This window comes from Coloeus monedula (genome assembly GCF_965178545.1).
Source record: "Coloeus monedula genome assembly, chromosome: 7".
Lineage (NCBI taxonomy): Eukaryota > Metazoa > Chordata > Aves > Passeriformes > Corvidae > Coloeus > Coloeus monedula.
Window position 1 is genome coordinate 34,336,661 of NC_138787.1, and position 11,739 is coordinate 34,348,399.

Below are 11,739 nucleotides of genomic sequence, written 5' to 3' on the forward strand. Positions count from 1 at the left end.
GTTGGTTATTTAGGAGTCAAACTCAAGTTTCTGAGAAAAACTAAAGCTTGTTTTTGTGAAAGATTCTCCTGTTTCCTGCAAGGCTTTCCTTTCCACAGCGGTAGGAATAGTGCCATGTTGTGTGTGGGAAAGACTAAGATTACTTTTTACTCTTAAACATTTGCTTTTCTTGTAAGATTCTTTCCCCAAAGCTTAAGTAAACAAGCATATGGCATTCCCTAGCAGCGCTCCCTGAATGTCAGAATTGTTCTGTGTTGTCAGACCAAGCGGTAACAAGAGACACCATCAATAAATTCAGGACATTCATGCCCATGATCAACTCCTTCTGCTTTCATTCTTCAGGTTGTGTTAAAGAGTTTTGAAAATAAGCAGTGTTGTTTCATCAAAAACAATAGTGAGGTCAAAGTGAAGGATTACAACTGCTTCTTTTAAGTTAATACTGCCTTGTTACAGAGATATTACTGTGTTTGAAGTAAACATATATATCATGCAAGATACCATGAACCAATGTCATACACAGACAGCAATCAACAACCATAGAACTTTACACTGTTTTCCAGGTCTGCATAGACACCTGCCTATAATATCCTGAATTCTGTTAATAGCCTGAACTCTTCCAATAATTGCAAAAGAAAAGCCATAAGGATACTCTAATTCATATCCTGACAGTAACATTAGTAACATTTAAAGCAGATGGAGTGTCTCCTGTCTGAACAACTTCATGTCGTAATGACCAAGGCTTTCACAGCTTTTGGAGTTGACAATTTCTTTAAATAATAGATTTCCATTTCCACTACAAAACTATTGAGGACTCTTTAAGTTTAAAGATTCTAATATAAATTAAAATATGCATTATATATATATATTTGAATGCAGCTCCTTATTTTAACCAACTGCAGCACAGACACTACTCATTAAGAGGGACATGTTTTAAGAACATGAATTCTCAAAAAGAGATATGAATCTGGTATCTTCAACGATACTTGGTACTGGATTCTCGCCCCTAATTTGCATCATTCCCAATTTTAAGACTACTGTTAAGTTTCATTTGTGAAGATAATTTCTTTACGCTTTTTTTTTTCAGTTCTTGGAAAGACAAGTTATTTATATCTACAGAGCTGCCAAACATAACTGAAACCAGCACAACAGTTGTCAGCATCTGATGTCAACTGCAAAGGCCAAAGCCTATTGAAGTTTGCATATGGCAACCTGGTCTCCAGGGGGAACTTCTGATTCCAGGGAAGAAATATGGCTGTCAGACAGCCAAGTGTGACAGCCCACACTGCTGAGAACCTATGAAAGGGTTTTTCCCCTTTGTCTTGCTAAAGAAAGATGATGCTTCTTATTTGAAGTTCAAATTGATATAATTAGATACCGGTATTCGAAAGTAAGAATTCTGAAATTTTAACACAGATTTTTGTTTCCTGTCAAAGAAAAGGTGTGGTGAAAATAGTCATGTGCAGCAGAAGAAATATGATAACAACTGATACATTTATAATACAAGCATGTTTTAGTGTAGAAGCTTAGAAGTGCTTTATCTCACAACTATGAACACCTTAAAGAGAATAATTCCATTTTAAAATTACTATTATTTACAATTGTCCATCTGGTATTTAGCAACACAGTAAAACAAAAATTTACTTTTACTACAATAACTGATTTCCACACAGCTAAACCCAAAATCTCCTTTTCCCTCTTGCGAAAAAGAGAGGTAGAAAAAGAAAATAACCAGTCAAAGTAACATTGAGGCAACCCTGAGTAACCAGGTGGCAAAGTTTTCTTGAATGCAAGACATAAGCAACAGGTCATGAAACCAAAACAAACATTAAGGTTGTACTAATGACATGAGGAAATAAAACCAAAAACCCTGGAGGCCTCTCACCTTTAGCTCTGCTGGTGTGAATTCTGCCACGAACCCAAACCTCTTCATCAGCCTTCTCCACTGTCAAGTCTTTTATGCGAACCAAAACTCTATCTGAATTACAGAAAAAACCACACATTTTAAAACAGTTTTGTTTTTTGCAAAGCAAAACATTTTTTACTTTAAACTCCAAATACACTTTCTATCATGGCTATTGATAAAATTGATAATAAATCCAAAACATCACTTTTTGTATCAATAGCATAATTGACTTACTGAAAACACACAAGATCCCACTTCCTTTCTTAGTGACTTGTACTTGATCCAGTAGCTTTAAATTACTTCAAGCTTATTTTTGACTTATACAGCAGGGTCAAACTGCACTTTACCAACAGCAAGACTCACTGTAGTTCACGGATGGCAGAACCCAGCACGACTACACTGGTTTTGACAGGACTTCACTGTACTACCCGCACTTACTAGTCTGAATTTCTGCTGCCTAAGGGACGTCTGCCCTGCTGCACTGCTCAGGGTGAAAGCTGCCATGTTGAACCCAGAAAAACAAAGGCTCAGAGTTCTGACTGTTCTCTGTATCTACCTTATATAAGTAGGATGAATATAACCATAAAGTAACTATTATTTAAAATAAAGAACAGAAAGAAACCACATATAAATGTGCATTATAACTTTTAAAAGTTTTATTTTGATTAAAACAACAGCATTTTGGAACAACGAGAGTATTACTGTGTAAAATGGGTAACATTTATTTTAGGAAAATCTGTTTGACAACCTGATCAAGCACTACTATCACTGTCAGAGCCAGGACTGATTAGAACCCTTCAAATCCAATGAAGCTACAAAGCTAAATAACAACAGGAATGCATGGCTTGGAAAGGACAGACTTTGGATAGCAAATGGAAAAAAAAAGTAATCAAGGAAAATATTTTTAAATAAATCAGGACTTTAAAAATTGTACACAACCATTATGAACTGACAATATGCTGGTACATGCCACTATTCCTTGTATGATTCTGTTGTATGATTCTTTCCTCAGAGACTTCTTCCTCATTTCAAATTAACATTAAATTTGCTAAGACACTTCCACTGTAAACTTCTCCTGCCAGAACTTTTCCAAAGTTTCCGGAAAAAAACTCTTTTGCTACTCCAGGTTACCATCTGCTGTTCTGGACTCCTTCCTTCTGTCTCTGAATACCAGTCACAGCTTGCCCTGCAAGCCTGTTATTCTGCACTGAGGATTTTAGGGGATTTAAAACTTTTATTAGCTTATGTCAGGGCAGTGCAGTTCTTTCTTCACAGACACATATCAAATCCAGAACAGAATGAAGTGCACAGAGAAATGGAATAGGAAATTGACTCAAATATATTCATGAAGTGTGTATACGTGGGGGGGGGGGAGGGGGGAAGGGAGAAAGGGGAATAAAGATGTTATCATTTGCCAGCAACTGATATTCAAACTTTAACAGTGTTGTACTACAGGAAACGTGCAACCATCACAATCCACAACCTTCAGTATTTCCAAGAGTGATATTCAGACAGTTAAAATTATCTCAGTCAACTTGAAACTGTATTGTTACAAATGTTAAAACATTTCTAGGCACAAGCATAAAGACAGAATGAGGTGTTACACCTTTTGTGGATCCTTAGTGTTTCAGGAACCATTTGTATTAGATAAATATTTTTTTAAGTCTTTTGGATACCTAGTGGTTCATGTTTCACCAAGAGTAAACAAGACACATTTAACACAAAAGTTGTTATATTGTATTAATTATTAAAAAACATTTCACCTTTCATAAAAAGGGTAATAAACAATATCCACAAGAAGACATCATAAAGCCTTTTTTTCCAGTAGCAGACTGAGCTCCACAGCATGGACTGAGGCTAGGAGGAGCCTCTGGAAGTCATCCCACTGAACCCCATCCACAAGCAGGGTGACATAGTACCAGCTGTCCAAGATCATGTTCTGATGGTTTTTTAGTATTTCCAAGACAGGAAACTCTTCCTGGGCAAACCTGTACCAATCCTTGGTCACCCTCACAGTCAAAAAAGAGTTTCCTGATGTTCATTGTGCCCACTATGTCTGCTCCTGTCAATGTGCTCCACTGCAATGAGCTGGATATAGCAACTACACCACTTTGTTTCCCTCCTCCCACACTTCCCAAATCTCACCTTCTTTCTCTCTCATTTCTAAAATGCCAGTAGGTCATGACGTTGCCTGTATTTGTGAGTGTAAGCAACCATTTGTCTTTGTCACTCGTTTCCTCTTGTCCAACCAACACACTGTATATTCCCTCTGCACTCTTGGTATACCATTTCACCTGAATTCCTTTCAGTTCATTTTTATCTCTTCCATAACAAAAATGAAACTTCTTGCTTTCACCTTTAAGGTCCTTCCAACACTTCTCAGATGATCATCTACTTGTTCTTTCGCAAATGCAAGCTGTACTCACATTTTCTGCCCTCTTGCCAATAAATTAAGTGCAAAAATAAAAGATGTTTTTAACTTTGCTACAGTTGCAGTGAAGACAAGGGAACAAAGATTTTAAACAAAGTTCAAACACAACACTCTGTAAATGTGAAATTACGCTTTCTGCCCCAATTCAGTATTCAGGCTATCTCACCTTTACTGCCACTTGGAGTCATGTTTATGGGGAAGCTGTAATTTTTTTTTCTTAATGTACAGCCCAATCTCTTCTTTCCAACATACTAAATATCCTTATTTTTCTCTCAGAACTCTAACCTCTTCTAAACATGGGAAAAGAGGATAAAAGTCCAAAAAGCTGTGTGGGATACATAAAACAACACTTTTTCACCTCCAGATCCCACTCCCTGCCTGTCACATCAGCTGTTTACTAAGATAATTTATCCTGCATCATGGAATTTTGAACATTATGACCAATATTTCTGTTGCCTCTGTGAAGTGCCAGTATCTTTACAGTACCAGAAAATTTTGAAAAAGAGAAGGCAAGTTTGACATAAAAACCTGAAAATCAAAAGCAGCATTAGAAAAGAGGCATTAGAAAGCAGCTTCCAGGGAAGGTAGATGAGATAACGGGACTGAAGGGAGAAAAAAGGAATGGCAAAAAATGGAGTTTTAGTAGCAGGCAGGAAGGACCTAAAAACCTGACATGATGGGAATCAAGAACATCAGATAGCCAGGGCAGCCAACATAACCAGAAGAAGGACTTAAGTGAGCCAAGAAAGAAGGCACAGGTATGTGTGAGCTCAGCAGAGCAGGGTGAAGAAACAAAGTTATGAACCTGAGAAAAGAGATTTAATTTGCCTGCAGAGATACAAGAATCTATCAGCATGGCAAAAGGACAATATCGTTATTCCTCGGAAAGGAAGAATAACTTCTTCTGATCACTGTAAGCTGTGTGAGTTCCCAGGTGCAGCCAGTGTCCTCTGGACAGTGTGGCTCAAGTGAGCTGAACAGCACCACTGCAGCAGCTCCCCGAGCTCCCACCTGAGGTTGTGCCGCGCTGTCTGACGGCTCTGGTCACCAGAAGCTGCGTGGGCTGCACACTTCATACCACCATTAGTTACTGTGATTTAGAAATGGCAGGTAGCCACACAGACTTCAAAACCAAATTTAATACACTTCAGATAGCCAGGAACATTTCTGCTTCCCCCTCCACCCCCTGTCCCAAGCAGAAGCTACTCCAAGACACCCAAGGCAGTGGAGCTACTGATGACAAGTGATCATCTCACCCTCCCATGAAGCCTTTGGCAAGAGCTCTCCCTGGCAGAAACTACTGAATCTGTAAATAAAAGTGCATTAGTCTCAAGGAAGGGACTAGGCTGATCTTCGGTTTCTTTGTTACAGGCATTTTGTTCTTTATTGTTACCCAATTTTGGTGTTCTGGATAACCACCTTCTACAATTACAGAATAGCAGGAGTGCTGTAAGTTGCATTTTAAGCCCCATGGAAAACCCACTCAACATTGTCCATACACTGAGAAGTTTTTTTAAACAAGGATCAAAAGTCAAGGGGACAACACAACTAAATATGACACTCAGCCTTTTCCATATAATTTGCTGCTGCTTTCACAATTTCCCTTCTCAACATATTTTTTTCTCCAGTACTTTTGAGTGTTTCTTTTGAATATGAGACAGTTGGCATTTCTCCATGAAAGCAGGACATGATCTGCCCTCTCAATCTGCCAGCCTGGGTCCCCCACACAGTTGTTTGCTCTGGGGTGCAAATCTGGGAGAGGAAACACAGGAGCTGGGCTGCTTCCAATGTGATTTCAACTCCCGTTCCCCTTCTCTAGCAGCTAGAATGTATTTTACTCAACAGTGACTGTTAATGCAGTCTCTGCTGATTTTTCTGTCCCATTACATTGTTTATATAAAGCTCCCCTTCAGTTGCTTTCAACCTGTGAGTGCTCTGTTGACTGCTCCTCTTCCCTACATTCTGCATTTCCCTTCCTAAAGGGGGATCAACCAAAACAAATATTCAAAGGAGAAAAAAAAAAATCACCTAATCACAGATGATGTTGCTGTTTTACATTTTACTATGAAGAATTTACAAGAAGCCAGTCTGTTATTTTCCCTCATTCCCATTTCATGCACTGAATTTAATACAAAGATTAATATTTCTTGGGATATTGGCCTGGGAGCTTGTTCTCTAGCCACTAAGTTTTTCCGAATCCCAATTCCCCATCAGGAGAAAATCAGGACTTCCTGAATTCAGAGTGGTATGACTGATAAAAGCCATAAATATTAATATCCAGTATTAATGGATTTGGTGCTCATATACAGGAGAAATGGAAGGCTGCATAAGCAGGGAGACCATATGCAGAGAGAGAGCACTGCTGTAGTAAGTCACAGCAGAACTTACTCCAAAAACGGAAAAAGCCTGACATCTCAGGACTCAGTACATTACAAATAATAATAATTTAGTAATTAAAAAAAAGTCTGCAGTGATGGACAGACACAAAACTGACAAGCTGTGTAAGGCACGGTCCAGGCAAGGGCAAAGATTGAGATTCCTCTCAATCTGGAAGCCAGCTCCAATATGCAACCACACTCATGATTTTTTTTTCTTCCCTCTAATCTCAATTTCCTGTTCTGACTCGTGTCTATGACCTCCAGTCAAATTACTACACACCTTCAAAGCCTGGCTTTATCTTTCCTACACCCTCCCATTAAGTAGATTTTAACTACAAGAAGATCATCCCACAGCTTCCTCATCTCCAAGCTGAACAAGCCCAGCTCCCTCAGATCCTGTGCTCCAGTCCCCTGAGCAATCTGGTAGCTCTCTACTGGACTGGCTCCAAAATTTTTATGTCTTCCTTGCACTGTAGAGCCCAAAACTGGACATGGAGCCCAAATGCAAGTGTCTCACAAGTACCAAATGTATCCCAGAAAAGGAAAAAATTCCACTGGCATTTGAACAAGAAAGCTTGGTAAAGATTTCTCAAGGAAATACTGACGGTATTTGGCACATAACTTCTTTTTTCCTTTTTTCCCACCCCATCTCTTTTGCAAAAACTTTTTTCATTTTTCAACTGACCTGGTTTCTCTTGGGATTGTATCATTGATGACACTCCATATCTTTCCTTAGCATAATCCTAAAATGGAGGTGAGAAACACACATCAAAGAAGCACACACAAAAAACCTGAACAAAATCGTCACAGAGTTAACTGAGGGAATACAAAATAATTAGCTATATTTAAAAAACTGCATTTTGGACTTATAAGAGATACAGAAGAGAGAGAAGACAATTGTTCCCTGAAAGAAAAAAATAATTCCAACAACAGCAACCATGCATGAAGACCATTACTTGTTTCACAGAAAGTTAGTGTGATTATCTCTACAAAGACCCTACTCCTGACCTGAGTCCTATGTAAGTATATACATTAACTATTTCCTTCCCATATTCAAACACGAGCAGATCACATGTAATCATCACAGCCCGGTGGAGCTTGACTGTTAACAAAATCTGCCAGGTAAGGCACAGAAAAAGGCAACATTTTCACCAAAAATGCCACAGTTCTTCTTTCCCAACTAAACCCACGCGTTTCCAAATAAAAACCCCTTGGTTTATTTATTTTATTCTATTCAATACGTGAACCAAAGTTCCTACTAAATACTTTATTTGGGGAAGGTCTTTGCTTGTCTCCTTTTGATGAATCGTGCCGTATTTGTAACTTTAGGGAAGCCACCAGTACTTGGAATTCCTTACTGCTGATGCAATAATAAGCAAAAATTACTTCATAACAAAATGAACTGATGCTCATTGTTAGTACTTTTTTCTTCTTGAATAAATACTGGCCTACAATCTTTCAGCACCGCTGTGTGATCTTCAAGTACAAGGGAGAAGCACCTGCCAGGCCAGCAGGAGCCCCCTCCCTACTGTGGAGGGGGGGCCCAGGTGTTTCGGGGGGGGGGAGGCAGAGCTTTTCAGGGAATCACAGGCTGGGCCTGGCGAAGGGGGGAGCGGCACAGTAAAGCCAAAGGCTGCTGCGCCTCCGGGCCGGCCAAACCCCGCCTGGGCCCAGCCCCCCCCACCCGGAGAGCCTCGACAGCGCGCCCGCCACGTTCCCTGCGGAGACCCACATCAGCCGCCGACGAGTCCTCGTTCTCCGGGCGGCGGTCCTGGCCCTGCCCGCGGCCGGCAGCGCTCGGCATCCTGCAGCAGCCGGCACGGCCCTCACGGCCCCTCACGACACAGCCCCGCGCACGCCACGCCGCTTCCGCGCGCCCGGCTCTCGCGAGAGCTCCGCGCCTGCCCCTGCCCCGCCCGGCACCGGCCGAGCGTATCGCGAGAGCTGCCCCCGGCACGCGCTGCCCTGCTCCCGCCGCGCGCGCTCTGCCGAGGTCCCCTCAGGGCAGGCTGAGGGTGGTGTCGCTTTCCCGCTGTGCTCCCGGGGCTGGGACAGTGTCGGCGGCTCCCCGCTCCCCTCAGAAATTGTTCTTTCACGGAGCCGCCGCCGTCCTGGCAAGTCTCGGCGCCTCCAACCCCGCGCTGATGCTGAGGCGAGCGCTGCGGAGCTGGGCAGGGCTGATGCAGGGTGCGTTTCGTCCTCGCTCGCCCTGCTCCGCAGTCCATCACGGTGTGGCCAGAGGTAATATCCGAGAATCACAGAATTAATAGGGTTGAAAGGGACCTCTGGAGATCATTCAGTCCAAGCTCCCGCCAACGCAGGGTTTACCTGGAGCAGTGACACAGGAACGTGTCCAGGTGGGTGTGGAATGTCTCCAGAGAGGGAGACTCCACACGCTCCCTGGGCAGCCGTTCCAGTGCTCTGCCGCCCTCAACCTAAAGAAGTTATACCTTGTGTTGAGGTGAAACTTCGTTTTTTAGTTTATGGCTAATGCTCCCCGTCCTGCTGCTGGGCACCACTGAAAAGAGACTGGCACCATTCTCTTGGCACCTGCCTTGAAGATATTTATATGCATATAAATATGTTGGACTGTGAGGTGGCCAGCTAATGAGTGTGGAGCCAAATTGAAATGCACTTTTGTTCTATTATGCCAGCAAATGTGGCTTCTCAGTGCTTAAGCTGGTAGCAGTTCTGAGCCCTTGCCCAATCGCCCTGTTTATAATTAGCTGTTTACTAGTTAGCTACAAGTAGGTCTGGTAGTTTTGAGAGGATGAGCAATAGTGCAAATGCAGGTGTTTCCCTCCAGCTGGGTGCTTGAAGCAATGCTACAGTTCTGAGCCAGGGCTGGCTGCAGGTGCCAGCTTTGAAATGACAGAAATCAAAGCTGGATGCAGCTGGTGAATCTATAGATTCATAGATTGTTTATTTTGTGCAGGGCAAGAAAGAGTTAGCGGTCCTGATTTAAACTGCAGTTTTGAATTTTCACATTTGACTAACTAATCCCTTTTGTGGTATCGATTAGAGTTCTTCATTTCCTGTCCTACAGTTGTTTATTTTGCAGCGCTTTGTACTGCACTGGTTCAACATCTTCTCGTGGGAATCCCCTTGCAAAGTTCCCCTTCTTCCTCTGTCTCAGAGAATTATCACTTCACCATGAGACCGCACGGCTTTCACAAAATCCTTTCTTCTCATGCACTGTTGCAAAGAATTAAGATTCAGTGACAGAGAAGGCAAATCACTGTCAGTTTTCATTGTTACCACAAGAAACGAATGGTGGGGTATTGTGTACTGTGCTTAAATGCTAATGTAACAGTAACAAAGCACGTGGATTTCTCTCAGAGTGTCAGTTGTGTCTCTTGTTACCTGTCACGTAGAACCACTGCTCAACCTTAACCTGAACCAGCAGACAGATGCAAATCTTGCGCCTCACCACGGAGAGCAGACGGTACCATCTGCACGACACAGTGCTCTGTAATTCTTGGCATTTCACCGGCACTGCTGTAAAATTAAATCAAAAGAAACCAGCCCTGTAACCCTTGTTTCTGTGCTGGGAGCCTTCCAATGGTGAATAGCATGAGTATTTCCTCTGGGGCAAATAACCTGAAGGTGGTTCTGAAGGAAAAGCCCTTTTAATATAATGAGGGTGTTAACTGAACCCAAAATATGGCCATTTAAAGGGCACTGTGGCTAATTATTCCATTGCCAAACTTCCAGAAGAAGCATTTTGCAGAGTTCATGCTCTCAGGTCATTTGTCCAGGATTCCTTTGTCTTGCAGTGTGGAAACGGGTTTTTTCAGCAAAAATCTGTAATACACTGAAAATAGAAAAATAAATTAAGAATAATATTTGATTGAATAAACCTCTCAAAATTCTCCACTTAGCTTGGATCTGCAGCAAAAATTTATTTCCCATTTCCATCTCACTAAATTTATTACAAATCCTCTGTGAAGAACACAAAACACCACGTGCAGGCGATGCAGCTCATCTGCCACACCTTCTGTTTCACTGCACTGGTATCGACAGTCGTGCGATGGGGGCAGTACCTGCGGTGAACCTGGGAGCGATGAGTGGGAGCAGAGCCGGAGCCGAGCCCGGGTGGGGGGCGGAGGGACTGGGGGGAGCGGCCAGCGCTGTCCCCCGGGGCCTGGCCCAGGATTAGCACATGGAAATGACATCACCCACAGCCAATCGGGGGGCCCCGGGGGTGCAGCTGGATGGAGGCCATACTCCACTTAAGTAACAAGACATGACATACCATGTGCTAATGCTAAATAATTTATCCCTCAGGCATATAGTGAATTGCAAAGCCAAGCTGAGGCCTGGTCAACAGTTTGTAGTTTAAATTAAAATTGGCTTTTCTATCTTCAAGGGCGGGAGGGGGTTGTCAACTGTTGTGATGAAAAATGGAATGCAGAAATCTCTTTTTTCTCTTCGCTTCACTTCTTTCTCCTGTTACAATTTGATCTTATCAAAACACTTTTCAGTGATTTTGGAGATGTACCCCACGTATCTCTATTATATGAAGGAAAACCCTAAAGGGAGGTTTAAGACATTGTGAATAATTATATCCAATATATCCTTGAGACTTAGGCCTTAGCACCTGTAATATCCTAAACCAAAGCAATTCCAAGATTTAGTTATATGTGTTTCAAGTTACAAACGTTATGGGGGCGTTTCCAAAGCAGAGCCATAAATTTGTCTCGTTAGGGATCTGGAGGCATTTGCTGCTGCTCAGGCTGAAGCTCAGGCCCAGCCTGTGTGTCAGGATGCTGGCAGCCGGCAGCACACAGAGCTGGGTGTGATGTTAAACCACAACACTTGCTGATGGCTACTGAAACAATGTAGCCTTTCCAACTCAGCCGTCCAGCTAAGCTTGGCCAAACCTTTGACCTGTCAAAATACTGAGCTGATTTTACATAAATACGCTAAACAACATTTTCACTGAAACCACAAGAAGCTGAAAGTATTCAGCACTTTCCACAACCTGTCCTTACATAGTATCTTACAAAAATGGTGGCTCAAATATT

At 42.3% G+C, this 11,739-nt stretch overlaps 1 protein-coding gene across 1 annotated transcript in view; it reads right to left on the reverse strand.

Annotated features, from left to right (window-relative positions):
- Window positions 1–8,582, reverse strand: part of DARS1 (aspartyl-tRNA synthetase 1) — a 37,773-nt gene extending 29,191 nt beyond the window's left edge. Inside the window, exons 1-3 of the mRNA XM_082285499.1 lie at window positions 8,445–8,582; window positions 7,398–7,455; window positions 1,883–1,975 (exon numbers count right to left, since the gene is read on the reverse strand). Coding sequence (XP_082141625.1) covers window positions 1,883–1,975; window positions 7,398–7,455; window positions 8,445–8,516 — 223 coding nt within the window. The 5' untranslated portion in view covers window positions 8,517–8,582. The remainder of the gene's footprint in view (window positions 1–1,882; window positions 1,976–7,397; window positions 7,456–8,444) is intronic.
- Between the last annotated feature and the right edge of the window lie 3,157 nt (window positions 8,583–11,739).